This window comes from Scomber japonicus, chromosome 9 (genome assembly GCF_027409825.1).
Source record: "Scomber japonicus isolate fScoJap1 chromosome 9, fScoJap1.pri, whole genome shotgun sequence".
Taxonomy (NCBI): Eukaryota; Metazoa; Chordata; class Actinopteri; order Scombriformes; family Scombridae; genus Scomber; species Scomber japonicus.
In genome coordinates this window covers 29,193,057-29,210,855 of record NC_070586.1, presented here as the reverse complement: position 1 = coordinate 29,210,855, position 17,799 = coordinate 29,193,057, and the positions used below count along the sequence as shown (strand labels likewise).

The 17,799-nt window shown below is 38.9% G+C and overlaps 1 protein-coding gene across 1 annotated transcript in view; it reads right to left on the bottom strand.

The window, feature by feature from the left end:
• si:dkeyp-14d3.1 (transmembrane protein 132C) overlaps nt 1-427 on the bottom strand; it is a 91,489-nt gene extending 91,062 nt beyond the window's left edge. The window contains exon 1 of the mRNA XM_053325575.1: nt 368-427. Within this exon, the coding sequence (XP_053181550.1) occupies nt 368-427 (60 nt within the window). The remainder of the gene's footprint in view (nt 1-367) is intronic.
• Nucleotides 428-17,799: the final 17,372 nt, after the last annotated feature.

Here is a 17,799-nt window from a genome sequence, read left to right as displayed (position 1 = left end):
ATTGAAGGTTTACAACCACTTCAAAATGTGTAAAGTATTTATGGCAGAGAGTGGACTAAGAATAGTGAACAGGACTGAAACAAAACACAATATTTCTGCTGCAAGTAGGAGTTATCAATCATGTTTATGTACAGACAACTGATGCGACTATTAAAATCAACTATTCTAATCAACTAAATATGTTGTTATAATTAAAATTAGGACACAGTCCACAATTCATTTTTGCCCTCCAGTGTTCAAAAACAAAAGTGTTCAATATAACAGAATAGACTGACAGTTACTTTGTTATCACCTATGGCCCCACTGGTTGACGAACTGCACAGCACACACAAAAAATGTTTTAATCACAATGAGAGTGGGCTCTGACCTTCTTCTCAAGAGCAGTCTGCTGTGTGATTACACTCCCACAGCACACTTCCATCTCCATGCTAGCCAGAGGATTTCTTTCCTCTGATCACCTAAATCAATGTCCCGATGGGTTACAAATCAGACAAGGTTTTGTGATTCATGGTACACGTCTTGACCCCACTGCTGTCCCACTGAGGGATGCAAGGGTGCAGGCGAGCTGCAGTTGTCAGCCACTCTAGTGCAGCGTCAGTGCAACTTAAAATATTGGTTAACTGCTTCAGAGTAAACACTCTGATTCAGATTGTGTCTTTATACGACAGGGAACACAGAGATGTGAGCAACAGAGCTCCACAGAGCAATTTGTATTTTTCCTGAACAAGCAGGAGCTCTGTGCTGTTTGTTGGCACAAGGCATTGCTGTGTACGCACCGTTATGCTGCTGACAAAATGAAAAGCTTGATAGTCCAGCAAGAGCAAAGCAAGACAGAACAGTCAGGAACAAAGTCATCCTCTGGTCTCTGGGTAGTAATGTTACCAATCATGTCTCAAATAAAGCAAAAGCAAAGTGGTCTCTCCACAGGCTGAGCACACCACTCTCTGTGTTGTAATGTGATTTATTGTCTTCACAGCTGACATAAAGGATTAAAATGTGCTTATACACACAAGCTGAAAAAATAAGACTACAGCTCACTCCTTATCAGTGTATAGTGAAAAAATGAATTACATTGTGCAGCAACAAGAGGCAATTTTAATATTTTTGGTCACAAAGAAATAAAACAATTATATTTTGAGGGCAAAAAAATCTTCCATCTCCGAGAACCAAAATATGCACTATTCAGGATGTGACCCCCCCAAAAAACTGTGTTATCACTGTAATGAAATTCTTAAAGGTTGGGTGATTTTGTTAAAACTCTGCAAGGCTGCTCTGATCATATTTTATAAGCGAAACACACACACACAATAAAAGAAAACATGTATCCATACAAAATGAATGATTTTCAAACTATTTGCAATTATACTGCAAGGTGCTCCTGCTAAATAAAATCAATCTTGTGGAATTTGTGTGGGCTCTCTCCAGCTGTGACCCCAATAAATGTCGCCAACATTCAAGTAATTTACAGCTATGCAACAGAAGCGAGAGATGATGCAACTTGATATTTGGATAACACCATCACAACAAAGTGTCCATATTACAGGACATTGTGAAAAACTATAGAGGATTTACTCTGGTTATTGTGTCCCTTAGGGTACTGTAGTTATCGCTTCACTCACATACACTGTATGGACTGTATATAAGCCGTATTATAACTGTAGTGTTAAGCAAAATTATCTGTCAAAGGAGTTAAACATTTTGGGAAATATGCTTGTTTACTGTCCTTCGACAAGAGTTAGATGAGAGGACTGATATTTTTCTCTTGTGTGTACAGTAAGTATAAAGCTACTGTATACCCAGCAGGGGGCTAGTGTAGCATAAAAAAGGATTAGAATTGGAAATTCAGTAATTACATTACAGTGACTGATCCCAGTACTGCTCCGTGGTGTCGACAATGCAATTCCCAAATGACAATCGCCTACATTCAGGAGCCTCTTGGTTTAGCTCAGAGCTGGAGGTTGTGTGAGCTCTATTTCTAAACGCTAAATACAGAATATGTGTGAATATGTTGGTGTGGAGGATTTGGATTGGATTTTATAGACACCTTTGTGGGAGCTGTGCTGAATAATGAGAGAAAAGTAACAAGGAATGTAAGCAGTTACTTTTGCTGTTGAGTAGTCGATCGTCATTTTTAGGTAACTTACTTAACATTGGTAGTCACCCATTAGAATTTACAGTATTTAACACTTTTAGCTTTCATCAACGGTCAACACTGCATCAAATCCACTCTCAAGTCAGCCTTTGTCAACTACAATAACTTGTCACAGTGAGATACAATAGAAGTCAATTGTCTTAGCAACAATAAGTGTAGTACTAACTGCAGTTGTAGAGTAGTAGTTGATGAATTATGGAGGAATGTTAAAATATATCACATTTGCTCATCATATTTCTTCAACAAAAGGGGGAAGATGAGGAATTAAGGAACACACATTACTTTCAACTGGTAGAGAAATGCAGAGACAAAAGAAAAATAATGATAATTCAACTGAGAAAAATGTCTATTTCAGCATACACTTCAAGATGCACATCATGTATAATTAAATTTCCCTATTGTGTGGCATTAAATTGTAAAAGGATAGCCAGCATTATGCTGAGCCAGATAAATTCAAATCTCTTCATTTCCAAGTTTTAATAAAAAGGACCCCCCCCCCCCACTTCTCTTATGGAAATGTTGACGAGGATGTGTTTTCCTCATGGAACAGCTGTCAGGACCTCTTGCTGATGAAACTGCAGTGATTGCAGCACACCACAAATACTGAGAGTGTATGTCTGCACATAAGTGGTTATTGTAATTTTTAGCCACACTAGTATCTGTGTTGCACTGGGGATGATAATGTCAGTCAGCCAGCATAAATGTGTGTATCTCAACAAGTACTGGATGGATTGCAATGTGGATCTCTTAACTTTATCTCTGGTTCCATCATTAGTTAAAATTTTGAAAAATGTGTCCAGTATTTTGGTTTATGAACAAATACCTGCAAAACTAATGACAGGGCCTCAACTGTACTTTTTGATTACTACTAATTAACAAATGTTAGCATGCCAACACTCTATGTTAGCATATAGCTTAAACCACAACTATGCCTTACTACAACCTCATAGAGTCACCACTGTGTCTGGTCTGGTTAGATACTGCATTGTGAGACATTTGTGTTCTGTCTTTTTCCTTCTATTTACACCTTTCATTGGGGGATAGCTGTAGCCTATAAAAACCTGTGATGGTGTATGATGTTTAAGGACTTGACTCATTATGTAAATACAGTCACATTAGGACTTAACAAGTAGAATTTAGTACTGGCCATAACAAAGTTCTGCTATGGAAGTTATATGTTAAACACCAAGCAGGCACTCTGGCAGTATTAAATGAGGGAAAGACAGGGTGTGTACTTCACATGTACTTGCTATGACCAGATTTTCCCAAGAAAGATGTCAGACAATTTAAAGTATTTTGGAGTAAATGTGCTATTGTGGTCTATTGTCAGTGTAATCTAGATTCTAAAGCAATATGCAAGCATAAAGCATGAAACAAGCTCACAAAATATTTTAGTTCCAATTAGTTTGGTTGTCACTTAAATATATCTGATGCCACTCTTGCACATACAGTCAATTTAAGCTTTCCGGTTTCTGAGGTGGCCATTCAGAAGTCTTCTGTCAGGCAAGGCTAGGCAGAGGTGCTCAGGGAGAAAGCCAGGTCCCAGATGAGTGCTAACTAGCCAAGCAGTAACCCTCCTATACCAAGCTTCATACGGGCTCACTCATCCTACCACTGGGACTCTGCGCAAGGTTATGTAGCGCTGGAATAGGACTGGCAGAGCGAAGATCAGCCTTCACACTCTCACAGGCTGAGTAAATGAACAGCCAAAATAGAGGACACCCGGGAAGGAACGGCCACGTTCCTCCTGTCCACTCCTGTAGTAATATGGGTGGACACAGAAGTGAATGGCTGCCTAGGTGACTGGCTGGTCGGTTGCCCATGTTTCTGCTTCGTCACACATGTCAAGACAGACAAGAAATAAAGAACAAGGACAGAAAGCTCAATACGAAGTAGCAGAAATAAATGAGAAGCAACGATGAACTAAGTTAGAGAAAAGCTGTTTCTGTCATTTCTGGAGATTGAGGGTTTTTTAATGATCACTCGTGCAAAATTTGCACATATAACAAGGGCAGCCTGAGTGTGGTTTTTTTTAAAGAGCCGAAAACAAGCAGATCATATTGCAAACCTGACAGAAAAATGCTTTCTGTCAAGGTTTACAATTACACTCCCTTTGACCCTCATGCTGAATCATTCACAGCTTTGCTATGAATGCCAAACAGGACAGTCTTAAACATGAGGGATGAGAGAAAGCTCTCTAGTCCCATTGAATTACCCACATCATATTTCTCACCATGTTCAATTAATAGGGGCTATTGAATTTGTGACCATGCGTCAAGAATAATAAATACAATATTTCCTTCAAGGATCATTTGCGGATGATTTATGCTTTTGAGTCACCAAGAAATTCAAGAAAGAGGGACTGGGAAAAGAATCAATACATGACACAGTATGGTATTACTTCATGCCAGCCTCTATAGAAAGGGAATCATTCAGGCAGATATAGGTCTGTGGAGTCTGCCTGGCTGATAAGTAAGAGTCATGAAGGAGCAAGGTGCTGCCATAAATGAAAAGTTTTTAAAGGGGAACGTATTACACAGGTGACTCTCTTATCTCTGACATGTGTTGAATTCAATGCACAATTATTGCTCTTGATCAAGGGTCAGTTTAAATTAATATGTGTGTGTGTGTGTGTGTGTGTGTGTGTGTGTGTGTGTGTGTGTGTGCTAGTAGGCTACTGCAGGAGCTGCTTGGGATGTTTGTTGCCTCGCCTCTAATGGATGGCCACATTTAAGACGCTAAGAGCTAATAAAGAGTAATGGGCCTGTGGCTTCACTGGGGAGGAGGAAGAGCTATTTTGAGTTCATGAGAGAAAGCATCATCTCGGGGATTAAAGAGTATCGACCAATGAAGAGTAAACACTGCAATGCCGTGCCGCTGGCCTATTTGGTAAAGCTGTGGATGGAAAAGACGAACCCAAATAGGCGTCACTGTTAGTGGCTGGGTGGGTCAGTGGGGAAGTCATTAAGGGATGCTGAGATGGGCCTCCAGGTGCTGCGAAGGGGCCTGATATGTCTGGAACAGTGTTATCACAGCAGGAGACTGCAGAGTAAGTGGCAAGAACCCTGAGCATTCTGGGTATCCTGCAGACAGAGAACAACATATCCTTTGTGCCATCCAGTGCACATGGCTGGAGGGGAAAGGGGCTGAGAGCTTTTGGCTTTGGCTGAGTGGGATGAGACAAGAACATATCTGTGCACCAATCAGTATTCCCGTGGCCCCTCCGGACTTTGCTAAAACATAAACTAGGTTTCTTAATGAATCTCTTCCCCTCACACTGGCTTTTATTGCAAAACGATATCGTAAATCAGGCTAAATACAGAGGCATTCGCTAGTCAGAGTCAGTTGGCCTCTTTGTGAGTGCGCAGGGACATTAAATGGTGAGTGAGCTCTGTTAAGACAGGAGAACAAGTGGACACAAATCCAACAAGGACTTACTGGCACTACAGAAGAGAACTCAGTTTGGGTAGAAATTATACTACAATTACACAGCAAATAGGATTATGGGGGGGGGGGGGGGGGGGGATTACATCACTATTGATAATAATCTGTGTTTCACAGAAAACATTCATATCTGCAATTTCTTATTGTGACATGTTACTGTAATTGTCAATGTTCTACAACTTTATCATAGTTACACTCTATGAGTGTAATCACCAGGAAACCATGTTAACACTGCACCTAATCAAGGAACCAAAGAAAATCAAATTAAGAGAATATTCAACACAAACAAGGAAGATTGATTAAAAATGGTGACGCCTGTCTGTGATTTTGCCACTCAAAAATGAAGTGCTGCCCCTGTCTGACTGAGTGTGAAGAACATGAGGCAGCCTCTGATAATGGAAGTGGGTGTGAATCAAGCTTTTTCCTCCTCCTGGGGTCAGCATGCATCAATAAAAACTTTGCCAAACCCAGCAAATGTAACTTTACAGTTCAACTATGCATCAACAAAAAAAAAAGAAAGGTCTCACAGTGAACTGCTCTTACCTAGAATGTATTAAAGCCAAAATTGCAAGGTTTCTCGTGGGATGCTGAGGAGCCAGGGGATGATAGCAGTGAAATCCTTAAGTTAATTAAATCAGTTTATATAGTCGGTACAGAGGGAAGATTTTCCCCCAAATCCCTTTATTTATAGCAAGGTGTGAAAAACAGAGCTACTGTAGTAAATGAAAGAGTTCTGTAGCACAGTGTCTCTGCATTCTTAAGTGCCTCCTTATCCAACTCTGCTCACTCCCCAGATCTACTGGTAAACCTCTCCCCAAGGTCACACACATATAGGATGATAAATTCTGCCTGGAGCTCTCCTGACAAGGCTGAATTCCTATAAAGGTGGCCACATTGCAATGAGTCTTGGCTGCGCAGTCTTTATGAATCTAGAGTTCTTTTTCAAGCTTTCCTCTCTATGTTCAACAGCATCTGACTTTAGGTTGACTGACAATGAATAGATGATAATTATGCTGATAATTGACCATGACTGGATAATACCTGGCAGTACTATTAGACTAAATGGTTGATATGGATGTCTTCATTTGAAAATGAATGATGCATTCAGACATACTGACAAGAAAAATTAGGAGGTGGTACAAATGCATTCAGAGTCAGCAGAATGATGTAAATGGAGAGACACAGGTGCAGATCCACTCTTAGCGGTGCAGACTGAGGTAACGGCTTGTGTGTGCTTAAATTGAAATAGCTTCAAGTTGAGCAAGAAATTCAAAAAAATTGATTTCCCAGGTTACACGATACCACTTCATTAATGCAAAAAGACAGCAGCCAAAAGGAAACGGTAGAGCATAAGTGAAACAACTGATGAGTTCCTCTTAAGTTATACAATCAGCCTGTCTCAGCTGTCAGTCAAACAAATACGCAGAGACAGATTTGGTGTGTGTGGTTACCGTTATGGCTACACTGTTTGTGAACATGTGTCATGCTCATGGAAAATGGCTGTTTGCAGTGAATAAACATAGACTGCCAAAACATTTAAGTGTGGTTAAATCCACATGAATACAAGGAGAGAAAACAATGGATTGTCCTGAATCATCTTTCTTGTTGGTATATTCAAGTCCACAATGTACATTCACACTGAGAGAGTGAAAGGATTAAGTCCAAGATGACAGACTGCATCCTAAATCTGCTTGAATTTTGACGGGTTGGAAATTCATCGCTTTGGTGTCACTATGTCTCCAGTGTCTATATATAAATTCCATAAACTTGAATATATGACAGAGCTACCAGAGCATATCAATATATAGAAGTATATAGACGCAGTATAAACAATACAGTAGATAGTAGATATCATTTTGCTTTTAAAAATAAGTTGGTAAATATTATGCTTATCCTCCTTATTTTTAGACTGCACAACAATAGAAAAAGACAGCACAGATGGTGTTTAGACTCTACACCTATCTTCTCATCTATGAAAAACAGGTCGAGGTCCCATCTTTCTGCTCATACTCAGTGCTACACATTCTGCACTAAACTGTACCAAGGGACAAAAGAAATACAACTATGGTAGAATGAAACACTAAATTAATTTGACAATGATATATTGAGGTAGGTAATCTTAGTTTCTAAATGTAGAACAAATATCCCATTGGGCTGTGTACCTCAATACAGCAAGGTCAGTGCTAGTCCCTGGTAATGTATAATTTGATATTGTTAATCCACTGGGCCTATAAAAACATAATGTTTTCTTTGCCTCTATAGAAGAAGTGTCTATTCACCCCACATTGCCTTGTTCCCTTCTGAAGACAGACTCTATTGTGGCTCCAGACGGACTGGCTTTAAGTCTACATTTAACCTAAAACCTGTGAGAGTGGGAACTAACTCTATGAACAAGTAGCTCTATTTTGGGCCAGGGAAAGGAAACTATTAAAGCAAGAGTAAGAGAAACGCTACTATTTCTGACTAGATCAGAGCAGAAGGCATTGTGCTTTCACACCACTGACAAAATCTGTTTGTTTTGAAGAAATATTTCCAACTAACAATGGAAGGCATCCCCTGTTAAGCTCCCAAAATGGACTTTCTTCCAGTGATTGACAACATCTCACTCAACACTCTGGCAAACTCGTCCATAGGAATATTAAAAGACTACATGATTCCTCTTGAGCCAGCTATACAAGCTTTTTAATGTGTTCAAAAAATAGGCAAGGAAACAGAAGCTAATTATAATTTTAGTTCTACAAACATTTCTTGGATGCAGAGCTGCTCTGCAGGCAGGAAAAAAATCTCTCTCACTGAGTTAATCCTCAGTAGGCCAAGCTAACGAACCACGTTTTTTACTGGCTGACTAATGTTAGACTGAACCCCAGTGAAAATCAGAGATGGGAGGGGGCAGCCAATATTATGAAGCCTTTTTATGAGTACTTTTGCTGTTAAAAAGAGAAAAGGCAATGTAGTCTAGTCGTATTAAATTATTTAAATTAGCTGATACCTACCATAACTGTCAACTTCACCCTAGCCGTAACGTACAACTCGTTGCTAGCTAATCTGTCAAGATAATAAATGCCATTATCGGGCACAAGAAAGGTCACTCTTTCTTACCTCTGAGATCCTTCAATGTCATTGCACATTATAATGTCATTCTCCTAGCAATGAATATTGTACAGCTTGCTAAACCCCGCCTTACAGTAATTGCCTAATAATAGCTTTAGCAAGCAACTATTACCTACAGCTAGTAACCTAACATTACTTACAAAGGCCCAATTGTTTCAAAAACCTACAATAAGTTCCAAGTGGTAAATTTGCCACTGTTAAACTGTATGGGTGCCGTTCTACATTGGACAGTAGTTATCAACACTAACTGAAGGGGCTGAGGCTTAGCAAAGGAGGTGTCAGTTAGCTAATATGATGTTAATTGACTCTGCCCAGGTAGATTAAACACTATTTTTTTCTACAGGTGTAAAATCTATATTCAAAAATAAACTTCAAGGCAACTTGTGATGTGTTGCAGAATTACTGGTGATAGCAAAGACCTCTGTCCTTTTGAGCTGACTTCACACATCTTTCATAACCTTTATCAATACTCTGGAAGACAGTAAATACTCAGCTGGGAGAGTACAGTATCATCTATTCTTGATCAATGTTTTATTGCTCCAGCGTAATGCCTCAGCCTCCAAAAGACAGCTGAGGTTACAAGTGTAAAATATGTCTGACTGTATAACTTTGACACAGCTGCTCCCCTTCATAAATTAGGTGATGCACAAAAAAATTGACTATAAAACACATCATGATTTTTTTTTTTAAATCTGTATGCCTACTGTGCACAAGGGCAGACACAGATATCTTATTACAACCATTACTAAAACAGCTTTAATATTTGAGTAAAAGATGCAACAACTTGACTTCCAAGAAAATTTCCTTGTAACATTTAATGGCCTTTTGGGGCTGTTGTCAGAAACTGTAATTTGGTTCCTTTGCTCTAGACCAAAGAATACAAAGTTGCAGGTAAGTGCATTTAGAGTTCACACTGTTGTATTCATAAACAGGCCAAGCATGAAATCACATGGACTGACAGGTAACATGCTTATTGGATGATTCTGGTGACTTGTCATTCTTTGTAAGAAGCGTTACAAAATCCCATTGGGGAAAAACAAAACAAACCTTATTCAAGTGAGCAACAGGAAGTCATTCTACACTTTAATATAGTGCCAGAAGGCTTTATTTTCTCTGGGGATCTCAACAACAACGTGCTAATGCAGAAAAAGTTTCATATGAGCTTTAGTCGATCAAGCAACTGGATGTCATGCATCATAGATTTAAAGACTGGCATTATGCAGAAATGTGTTGACGTGATCAGAGTAAATCAGGTGAATTTGTCTGGATTAGATTTATATAATGTTATGCTGTTGGATGTCTAGGTTAAAACATGGTCAAAGTTACAACACATGAACGTATGTAAAGATACCGCCTTCACGTTAAAAGCCAGGGTTCACCCTCTTCTGAACACTCTGTTTACCTCTACTGCCCCATCAAACTAAATATTTGCACATGCCCACAAATGGCTGTCTCTTCTGTGACCTTTGTTGCTAAAGTTGTTCCATGTGTTGTTCGCGTTGTCTACTCATATATTGAGGATTAGATTTGGGCTGCAACATGTACAGATGTATTAGGGAAGCGTTTGTTTCAAGTAAAGAAAGCAAAGTCCAATTACTATTGTATGTTGCCTCCGGAGTTGGAGTGGGCCAAATAGGACAGAGGCTGAACAGAAAAAAGGTAAATAAATAAGGAGTTTTTAAAAACTGTAAATCATGCAGAAAAATATTCCACTAGAGCCACAAGATGAAAATAGAGACTTGGAAATGTTCATTATATGTTATCTTTGATGTCTAATATTAATAAACTTTTTGTCATTGGTAAAAGCTGTTTTCTAAATTCACACCACACTGGGGTGTGAATGAAAATGGAACAAGCCTAGCCTTTTCTGGTGGTTTTAATGTGGGTTGATTGTCCAGCACCATGGTTGAAATTAGCACCATTCAGCCATAATGAATCAGATTAGATTGAAAAAAGAACACAGCTTTGTTCAAACAGCACCAAAAAGCTCAGTCTTGTTTCTGATTTGGACAGCTTTTATTCAGGTAAAGGCATAATTTGTACCACTGGTTGGGAAGCAGCAAAAAGGAGACAGACGATGTTATGTATAGTTAAGTAAAAACGTGCTGCACTGGTTCAGCCATAGCACTATACCATTAATATGATTAAACCCTACTTTATCACTGGGATCCTGGTTCTCATTGTATCACCACTGCCAAGTTGTTACAGCATTGCTCTATTTCTACAAGAGATATACCAAAAATAAATCAGAAGTTCACTTCCCCGTTCTCTGTGAAATTGTGTGCGACTCCAGATCCCTTATCAAATAATTGATAGAATTCCCCCTATATAATATGCTTTCAGGTTTTATGTACTTTGTATTTTGTGTGAGAGAGGATCTGTACTTATGTTTTTAGTTTTTCAGTGTTTGTCTTGAAGGTGAGTCCATGTTTACTGTACCATATCGCAGGAACAGAGAATTCTTCTTCACTTCTCATCTGTCATCATTCACAGGAACCTGCTGTCTCAGATCAGCTCCACCTCTCTCTGCTGGTCAGCTCACAATATATTTCCAGACAAATTTCTCATTCAGACAGAAGTTGCCTTCTTGATGTGCAGGTCAGACCATGCACATTTCTTTGGGTGAATCACACTGGCTTCCATCTCTGAAAAGACCAGATAATACAATGCCTGACATGCTTAGTTGTTTTATAGGTCCTTCATGCTTATCACGCTGTACTTTTTCACACTGCTTTTCCGTGTCCTTTGGCATGGATATTGTTGAACTAGTCATGCTTACCTGAAGAACTCTACCAAAGCAATACACACTTTTGTGACTTCCAGACAAGCTGTATAAAAAAGCAACACAATGGTGAAATCCAATGTATGGGCTAATTTCAGAAAGTATCAACTGGCAAAAAGATTGCTATTTCTTCACTCGCTGACTAAATTAGCCATCCTACACATAGCATGTGCAATTAAGGATGAAGCACAGATTACATCACTCTGAATTTCAGCACTTGCCATAGTCCCAGAACATCTAATTACAGGGCCTTCACACAACAATCTTCAAGGTTCTGTGAGAATGCACAAAAACAGCATTAAACAGGAATAGTAATCAAATGCAGCCCAGCAGGGCAAAGAACCACTTGCAACTGCTTGTTTGCACTTATCTCAAGCTTATACATGGGAATAGTTTGCATGTCCTCTGAGCTAATCATATCAAGGCCTATCATTGTCAGTGGATCTGTGCCAAGAGTGGAGGAGGCTAGAATTAAATGTGAGAGGGCAACTGCTTGCCCCTGTTTTAACACAAAAAATGATTTCAGCAAGTCACTGGGATTAGTGTAAATCAAAAACACGTGATGTAGCGGAGGTAGTAGTGTTACACTAGGGGAAAGTACTTGTGTGTATCACTCTGCCAAAATGAATTCTGAGCCAAAAAAGACTCAGATCAAATTTTAATATTGTGTGGGTTTTTGACACGTGGTACTTGCAGCATACAAAGCGCCATATGAATTATACGCTGGCAAACTGCATGCACCATTATTCAAATATATACTGCTCTGCAAAATCTATATTACTGCTGTAGGCTTATAATTGATGTTGAGATAACCTTCGTCTATCTGCACTCACTGCCAAAAAAATTCTAGTCAATTATAAGATTTTACTCATCACCTTCAGAACATTCAATGACTTGCCTCTGGACAACAATTATGACATTCATCCCATGCCAGTATGGACATTTTTATGTGATGTCCTGGAATGACGTATAAATAGTGCACCACTTTTAAAGGACATTTTGCTTGTCATGTCATTCAACAACGTTGGTTAGGTTGGGACATAAAAGCCATTAGGTTGGGGTTGGGGAAAGGTCGTGGCTTGGTTTTAAGTCATGAGTAAAATGTCCCAATGGGATAGTAACAATGTCCAGGTTAATGGCAGCAAAATACCTTATGTGGTGGTAAAAATGTCTGATTACTGGTCTCAAATGGTGCTCTTGTGTCGCTTTGGCAGCTTTTGCCAACTATCTAGCCATCCACCCAGCTTGTCTACTCATAATAAATCACATATACCTAAAACTTCCCCATTACTCAAACGTGATGAATTATGACCTAAATGGCATGAAGTGACATGTAAAAGGAAAAAAATGCTCGTTAAATTGGCTTGTTAATCATACACCATGTCTGGCAGTTGGTATACTCTAAGTTACTACTGTTTTTTATTTACTTGTTTTATTTATCGTTACGTTTTCCTTTTTTTCTCTTAAATCATTTCCTTATCTTTTATTAAGATGGATTGTTATGCTACTTTTATTCCCCTTCTTTTTTTAATAAAGTGCTATTAATAAAATGACTGATATGGCTAATCTAAATTATAAATCTGAGCAGGTGTAAAAGACAGCACTCAGTGTTGCATTAATATCTTTATACAATTTTATTCCCAATTTGAATTAAACTGTAATATTTTTAGGCTAATCCTTCGTTATCATTGGGGTCATTCCGCCTAAGCTTGGTGTGGCTCCTTCCAATTTGTGTGAAATTGAGGGCCTCGGGGTTAAGAGGAGAATCTGCAGGAGCAGATAGTGGTTCAGAAAGAGCCATGGTAGGAATGTGCTAACTGCCAGTGCTGGCCCCCCTACCCTGGGTGACACCACTGAGCACCACATGGTCAATGACTCACTATTGCCACACTGTCTATGTTGTGACTGGACAAATCTAATCCTCCCTCATCATCAGCTCAGTGTCCCCTAGAGTGAGAGAAACAAAGCAGCATGAACGCTCCAGGCTGCCAAAAACTGAGGACTGGAGGCTGCTGGACAGCAAGGGCAAGATGACAGCGTGAAAACATCTCATTGCTATGTATGTACGCATTGAACTGCACAGAAACTAAATAAATAACAAGACAATGCCTTTTAGATCCAGAGAGTTAGTGTGCTTTCACAGACTTTTGTGCTCTTTGTCTATGAATACAGTAATGCCGACTCAGTGAGTGAGTTCACTCAAGGGAGTTCATTAAGGTTGAACCACTCCTGCCAGACTAACTTGTACACTGATTGTACTCTGAGGTGGTCATTACTCTCACGCTGATTAGAAGCTGCTGATTGTATCAAGCCTGATTGGTGACACACACATACACTAGCGTTCCAGTAACACCAAATACCATCTAGTCAATGGTCAAAGATGTTATTAGACTTGCATTTAACCGAGTTGCAGTGAATAATTAAATGATTGTTGTACAGAGGTAGAGTATCGGCTCAAAATCAAAGCAATACTTACAATGACTGCCCAATAAAACAACATTAGAATTAACATTAATAAAAGCATTGTATATTAATTAAAACACTCTGGTTAGTTTGAGCAGAAAGAAACCTCAGAGCTAAAAATTTAATCTGTGATGCCACGCTGATGTAAATCCCAGAGCTGCCTCACTGACAATAAATTCGCTGAAATAATAGTGTTTTCTCTTCATATCCAAAAGTTTCATATTTGGGAAATGTTCTTTGTTTCCAATTATAAAATGTGCTGTGTCAGAGGCACCTTTCCATCTGCCATAATTCATTCTCTGTGCATCTGTACATCAGTTTGCTGTCACAGCTGAGAAGACACAACAAACTCGCTGGTCTTGTTCCGGCTACAGCAGACAATAGTGATTATTCACAAACAGAACAGACTGCTCAGGGGATAGAACTAATATATTTCAAAATTAAAATTCAATGGTAGTTTTAAGGCTGCTGTTCAGCATTCTACTGCATGAGCACACCACTCTGAATCACAAAGAGGCGCACAACTCCCATTTTAACATAATCTCGACAATCAATCAGCCACACCACAAAGAAGTCAATGGGCCTTGACAATATGTACCTGTCAGATCATTGCCTCTAATGCATTAGGCTCTAATGTGTCTGATAGGCAGCGACAGGTCCGCACACAACCAAGTGCTCCACTTTCTCAGATGCAGTGACAGCCTTTTGTCCGGCTACCTGCCTATGATTACTCAAATCAAAAATGTATGACGAATAGAAGTTACAGATGCATCTCCTCCGACAGGAAGGAAGCAAGACCCAGCTAAGGAACTGCATATAAAAAGCTAGACTGTAACTGATTCAAAAAACAGAAAATAAACATTTGTATTTGCATTGCAAATAATTATTTATAGACTGTGTAAACCACATTGAATATGCCGTTAAAGTTTTGGAAAAAATATCCATCTTTTCTTTTTGTCTTCATGTTAGTGCTTGCAGGGAAGACACAACAGTTACAGGCAAACAAAGTTCTTGGGTGTATTCATATTGTTTAAGCCTTAATGCAGCTTATATTACACAAATATCCAATATTGTGGGATGCAGTCTTAGCAGTTTATGTTTCCAGAGAAAGCTCCCAGGCTAATGACATTTATTAATGTATTGAAGTAATAAAAACATAATCCACTTTTTAGTCCGGTGGCTTTTTTGTTTTGTTTTGTTGCAATATCCCATAATTCAGTAGCTTTTACATCACAGTAAACAGTGTATATCTATTTTTATGCTCTTTTAATGCTGAGTAAAAATGTTTAGCTGTTATAAAATGAGAAGCAGAAATTTATAATAAAGAAATTGGTTATAAGGAGAGTCAACGCATGTTTTTTTTCATTGGATAGTATTTGCAAGACATACATCATATCACAACACTGTTAAGATGAGCTGTGTGCAGAGTTTCGTTGCAGCCTTTAAAATCATACGTTGGTTCAAACTGTTTTGTATTGTGGGGATGTAGTTGCTTTAGTCCTGATGTACCACAGGTCATAGAGGAAATTGAGAAAACAGAAAAAAAAACATCAAGGCATATGTTTAAGAGCTGAAATAGTTACTAATGAACTGCATCACAGTGTTTTTACCCTCTCCTGAGCGAGCAGGGGTTTAGTGTCAGTTCTTGTGTTACAGAAATATTACATCATTTGGCATAAAGATTGCAGTTGATTCACTTGAGTCAAGAATGTGACCGCAGGAGGTGGTCACGTTAAGAGGTATTCCTGTCAAGGAGAGAACTGCTCCTCAAATTGAAATTCCTAAACCTACTGACTGATGAATCTAATTATACCAAAACACTTTTGGGGTTTTTAGTGAAACGTCTTAACAAATATTGAATAGATTGGCAACACATGTATTACAGATGTTCATGTTCCTCTCAGGATGAATTGTAATAATTTTGGTGACCCCAATTTAAACATGGTTTATGACCAAATACCTGGTGATGTAATGACATTCCCATCAGCTCCAGCAGAACCTTAGTGTTTAGTGTGTGTTTAGTATACTGACATGAACTGAAATGAGGCACATGGTAAACATTACGCCTACTAAACATCAGCATGTTGTCATTATAATTTTGAGCATGTTAGAATGCTAACATTAGGATTTAGCTATTAATGCAATCTCACATAGCATAGATGGGTTTTTTTTGTATTTAATGTAAATAAAGAGCCTCTTAATTCTGCTACAAATATTTCTCTAGAAACTTTCATGTAATCTGTTTGATCATTTTTATAAAAACTTTTTTTCTGCCACGTGTTTTTGATTAATTGATTTCTTTATAATATGATTCTGAACATTATGCAGCCTGACGCGAGCTACTGTTTTTCCTCTGCTGCACCACACCTAGTCGTCGCAGCGTGGCTGGAGTGTTCGGTCTGGCTGTGAACTCCCCGACAGATTTATGTGGAGGAGATCCTCTGTGCAGACACAACTATCCACTGATGAGAAAGTGCACAAACACCACATCAGCATACTTGTCAATTATTACAATGAACCCACCTTCCCCTTCACAAGCTTATACACACCTTTCACCAGCTCTCACTTTAAAGCTTTTACACAGATTTCATTCATTCAACTTTGATTAAATTGAGTGTAAGATCACGGGTGTTATAAAAAGCCAATTAACGCAGGGCAGATGTGCTTTGTGAAATATTACAGGACATTATACTAATGATATATGAATTTATGGGGGCAACAACACTCCTTTGACTCAGTGATTGGAGAGCTAGAATGTATGCCTCCCACACGCACTGTAAGTATAATGAGCATGAACTAGCAGTAAAAGGGATTTAAATGAGAGTCCACCTACTCAGTGTGTTTCATAAAATGGTCATTAAACAAACAAAGGCACACACAGATCGACATACAAACCTATAGCATAAAACATTTGTGATGGTTTGTAATTAGGCAGCAGGCAAGTTCAAACTCCAGCTTACACCGTGTTGACACTGAGCTTCAGCAATTCTCTTTTCCTCTCTCCTTCAATGATGAGAAACTATGGAAAGACCCGCCAAATTGGATTTGGGAGTAGTGAAAAATCTGCCTCTTTTTATCAGTGTCCTCCGTCACAAATCTCAGAGGTGCACCACAGTATGCTCAAAGCACGGCTGTAAGATAGCCCTGATAAAAATACCACCAAGCCAGGGATTTCTTCTGCTCTTTTCATGTTCTCTGATCCGTAAATAAACACCATAACTGAGTTAACGCCAAGAAACCAGCAAAATGACAACACAGGTCTTTGTCCAATTAAGTTCAGTCAAGACTAAGAATATAATTTGAATCCTAACAGCCATATGCTCCTGATACAAGCATAATTGATGAGCTGTCAATGCTTTGAAACAGAATTTGGAGTGGGGGTTCTCAATGAGACATCCTGGACTTGATTAAAAATCTTCCAGTGAAATGAAAAAATATGAAAAGGAGTAGAGTGAAAACTGAAATATCCACAGGCCTTTTGGTTAGTAGGGCTGTAGATAATTTCAATTTGACATTGTACAACCTGAATAAATGAGACATATATATATATCTCTGAGTGTAAATAAACATATTCTACACCTATGCATAATGACAAACATGATCAATCTACCGATAGCAGATGGAAGTTTAACATGTTTTTGTAGTTGAGATGTTGAGCTGAAGGCACAGTTGTCCCCATACTGATCACCTTATACACCTGTCTTTCAGTTCATTTATTTGATGTTTTCCTGTGCAGTAAGATTTCCATTTCCTGCACAAATGCAGTATATCACCTCTCCCTCTCATTTCTTGGTCCTTGCTCACTCAAGGACATGAGTTGCAAGGCTTAGAGGACTGCCAGGGACAA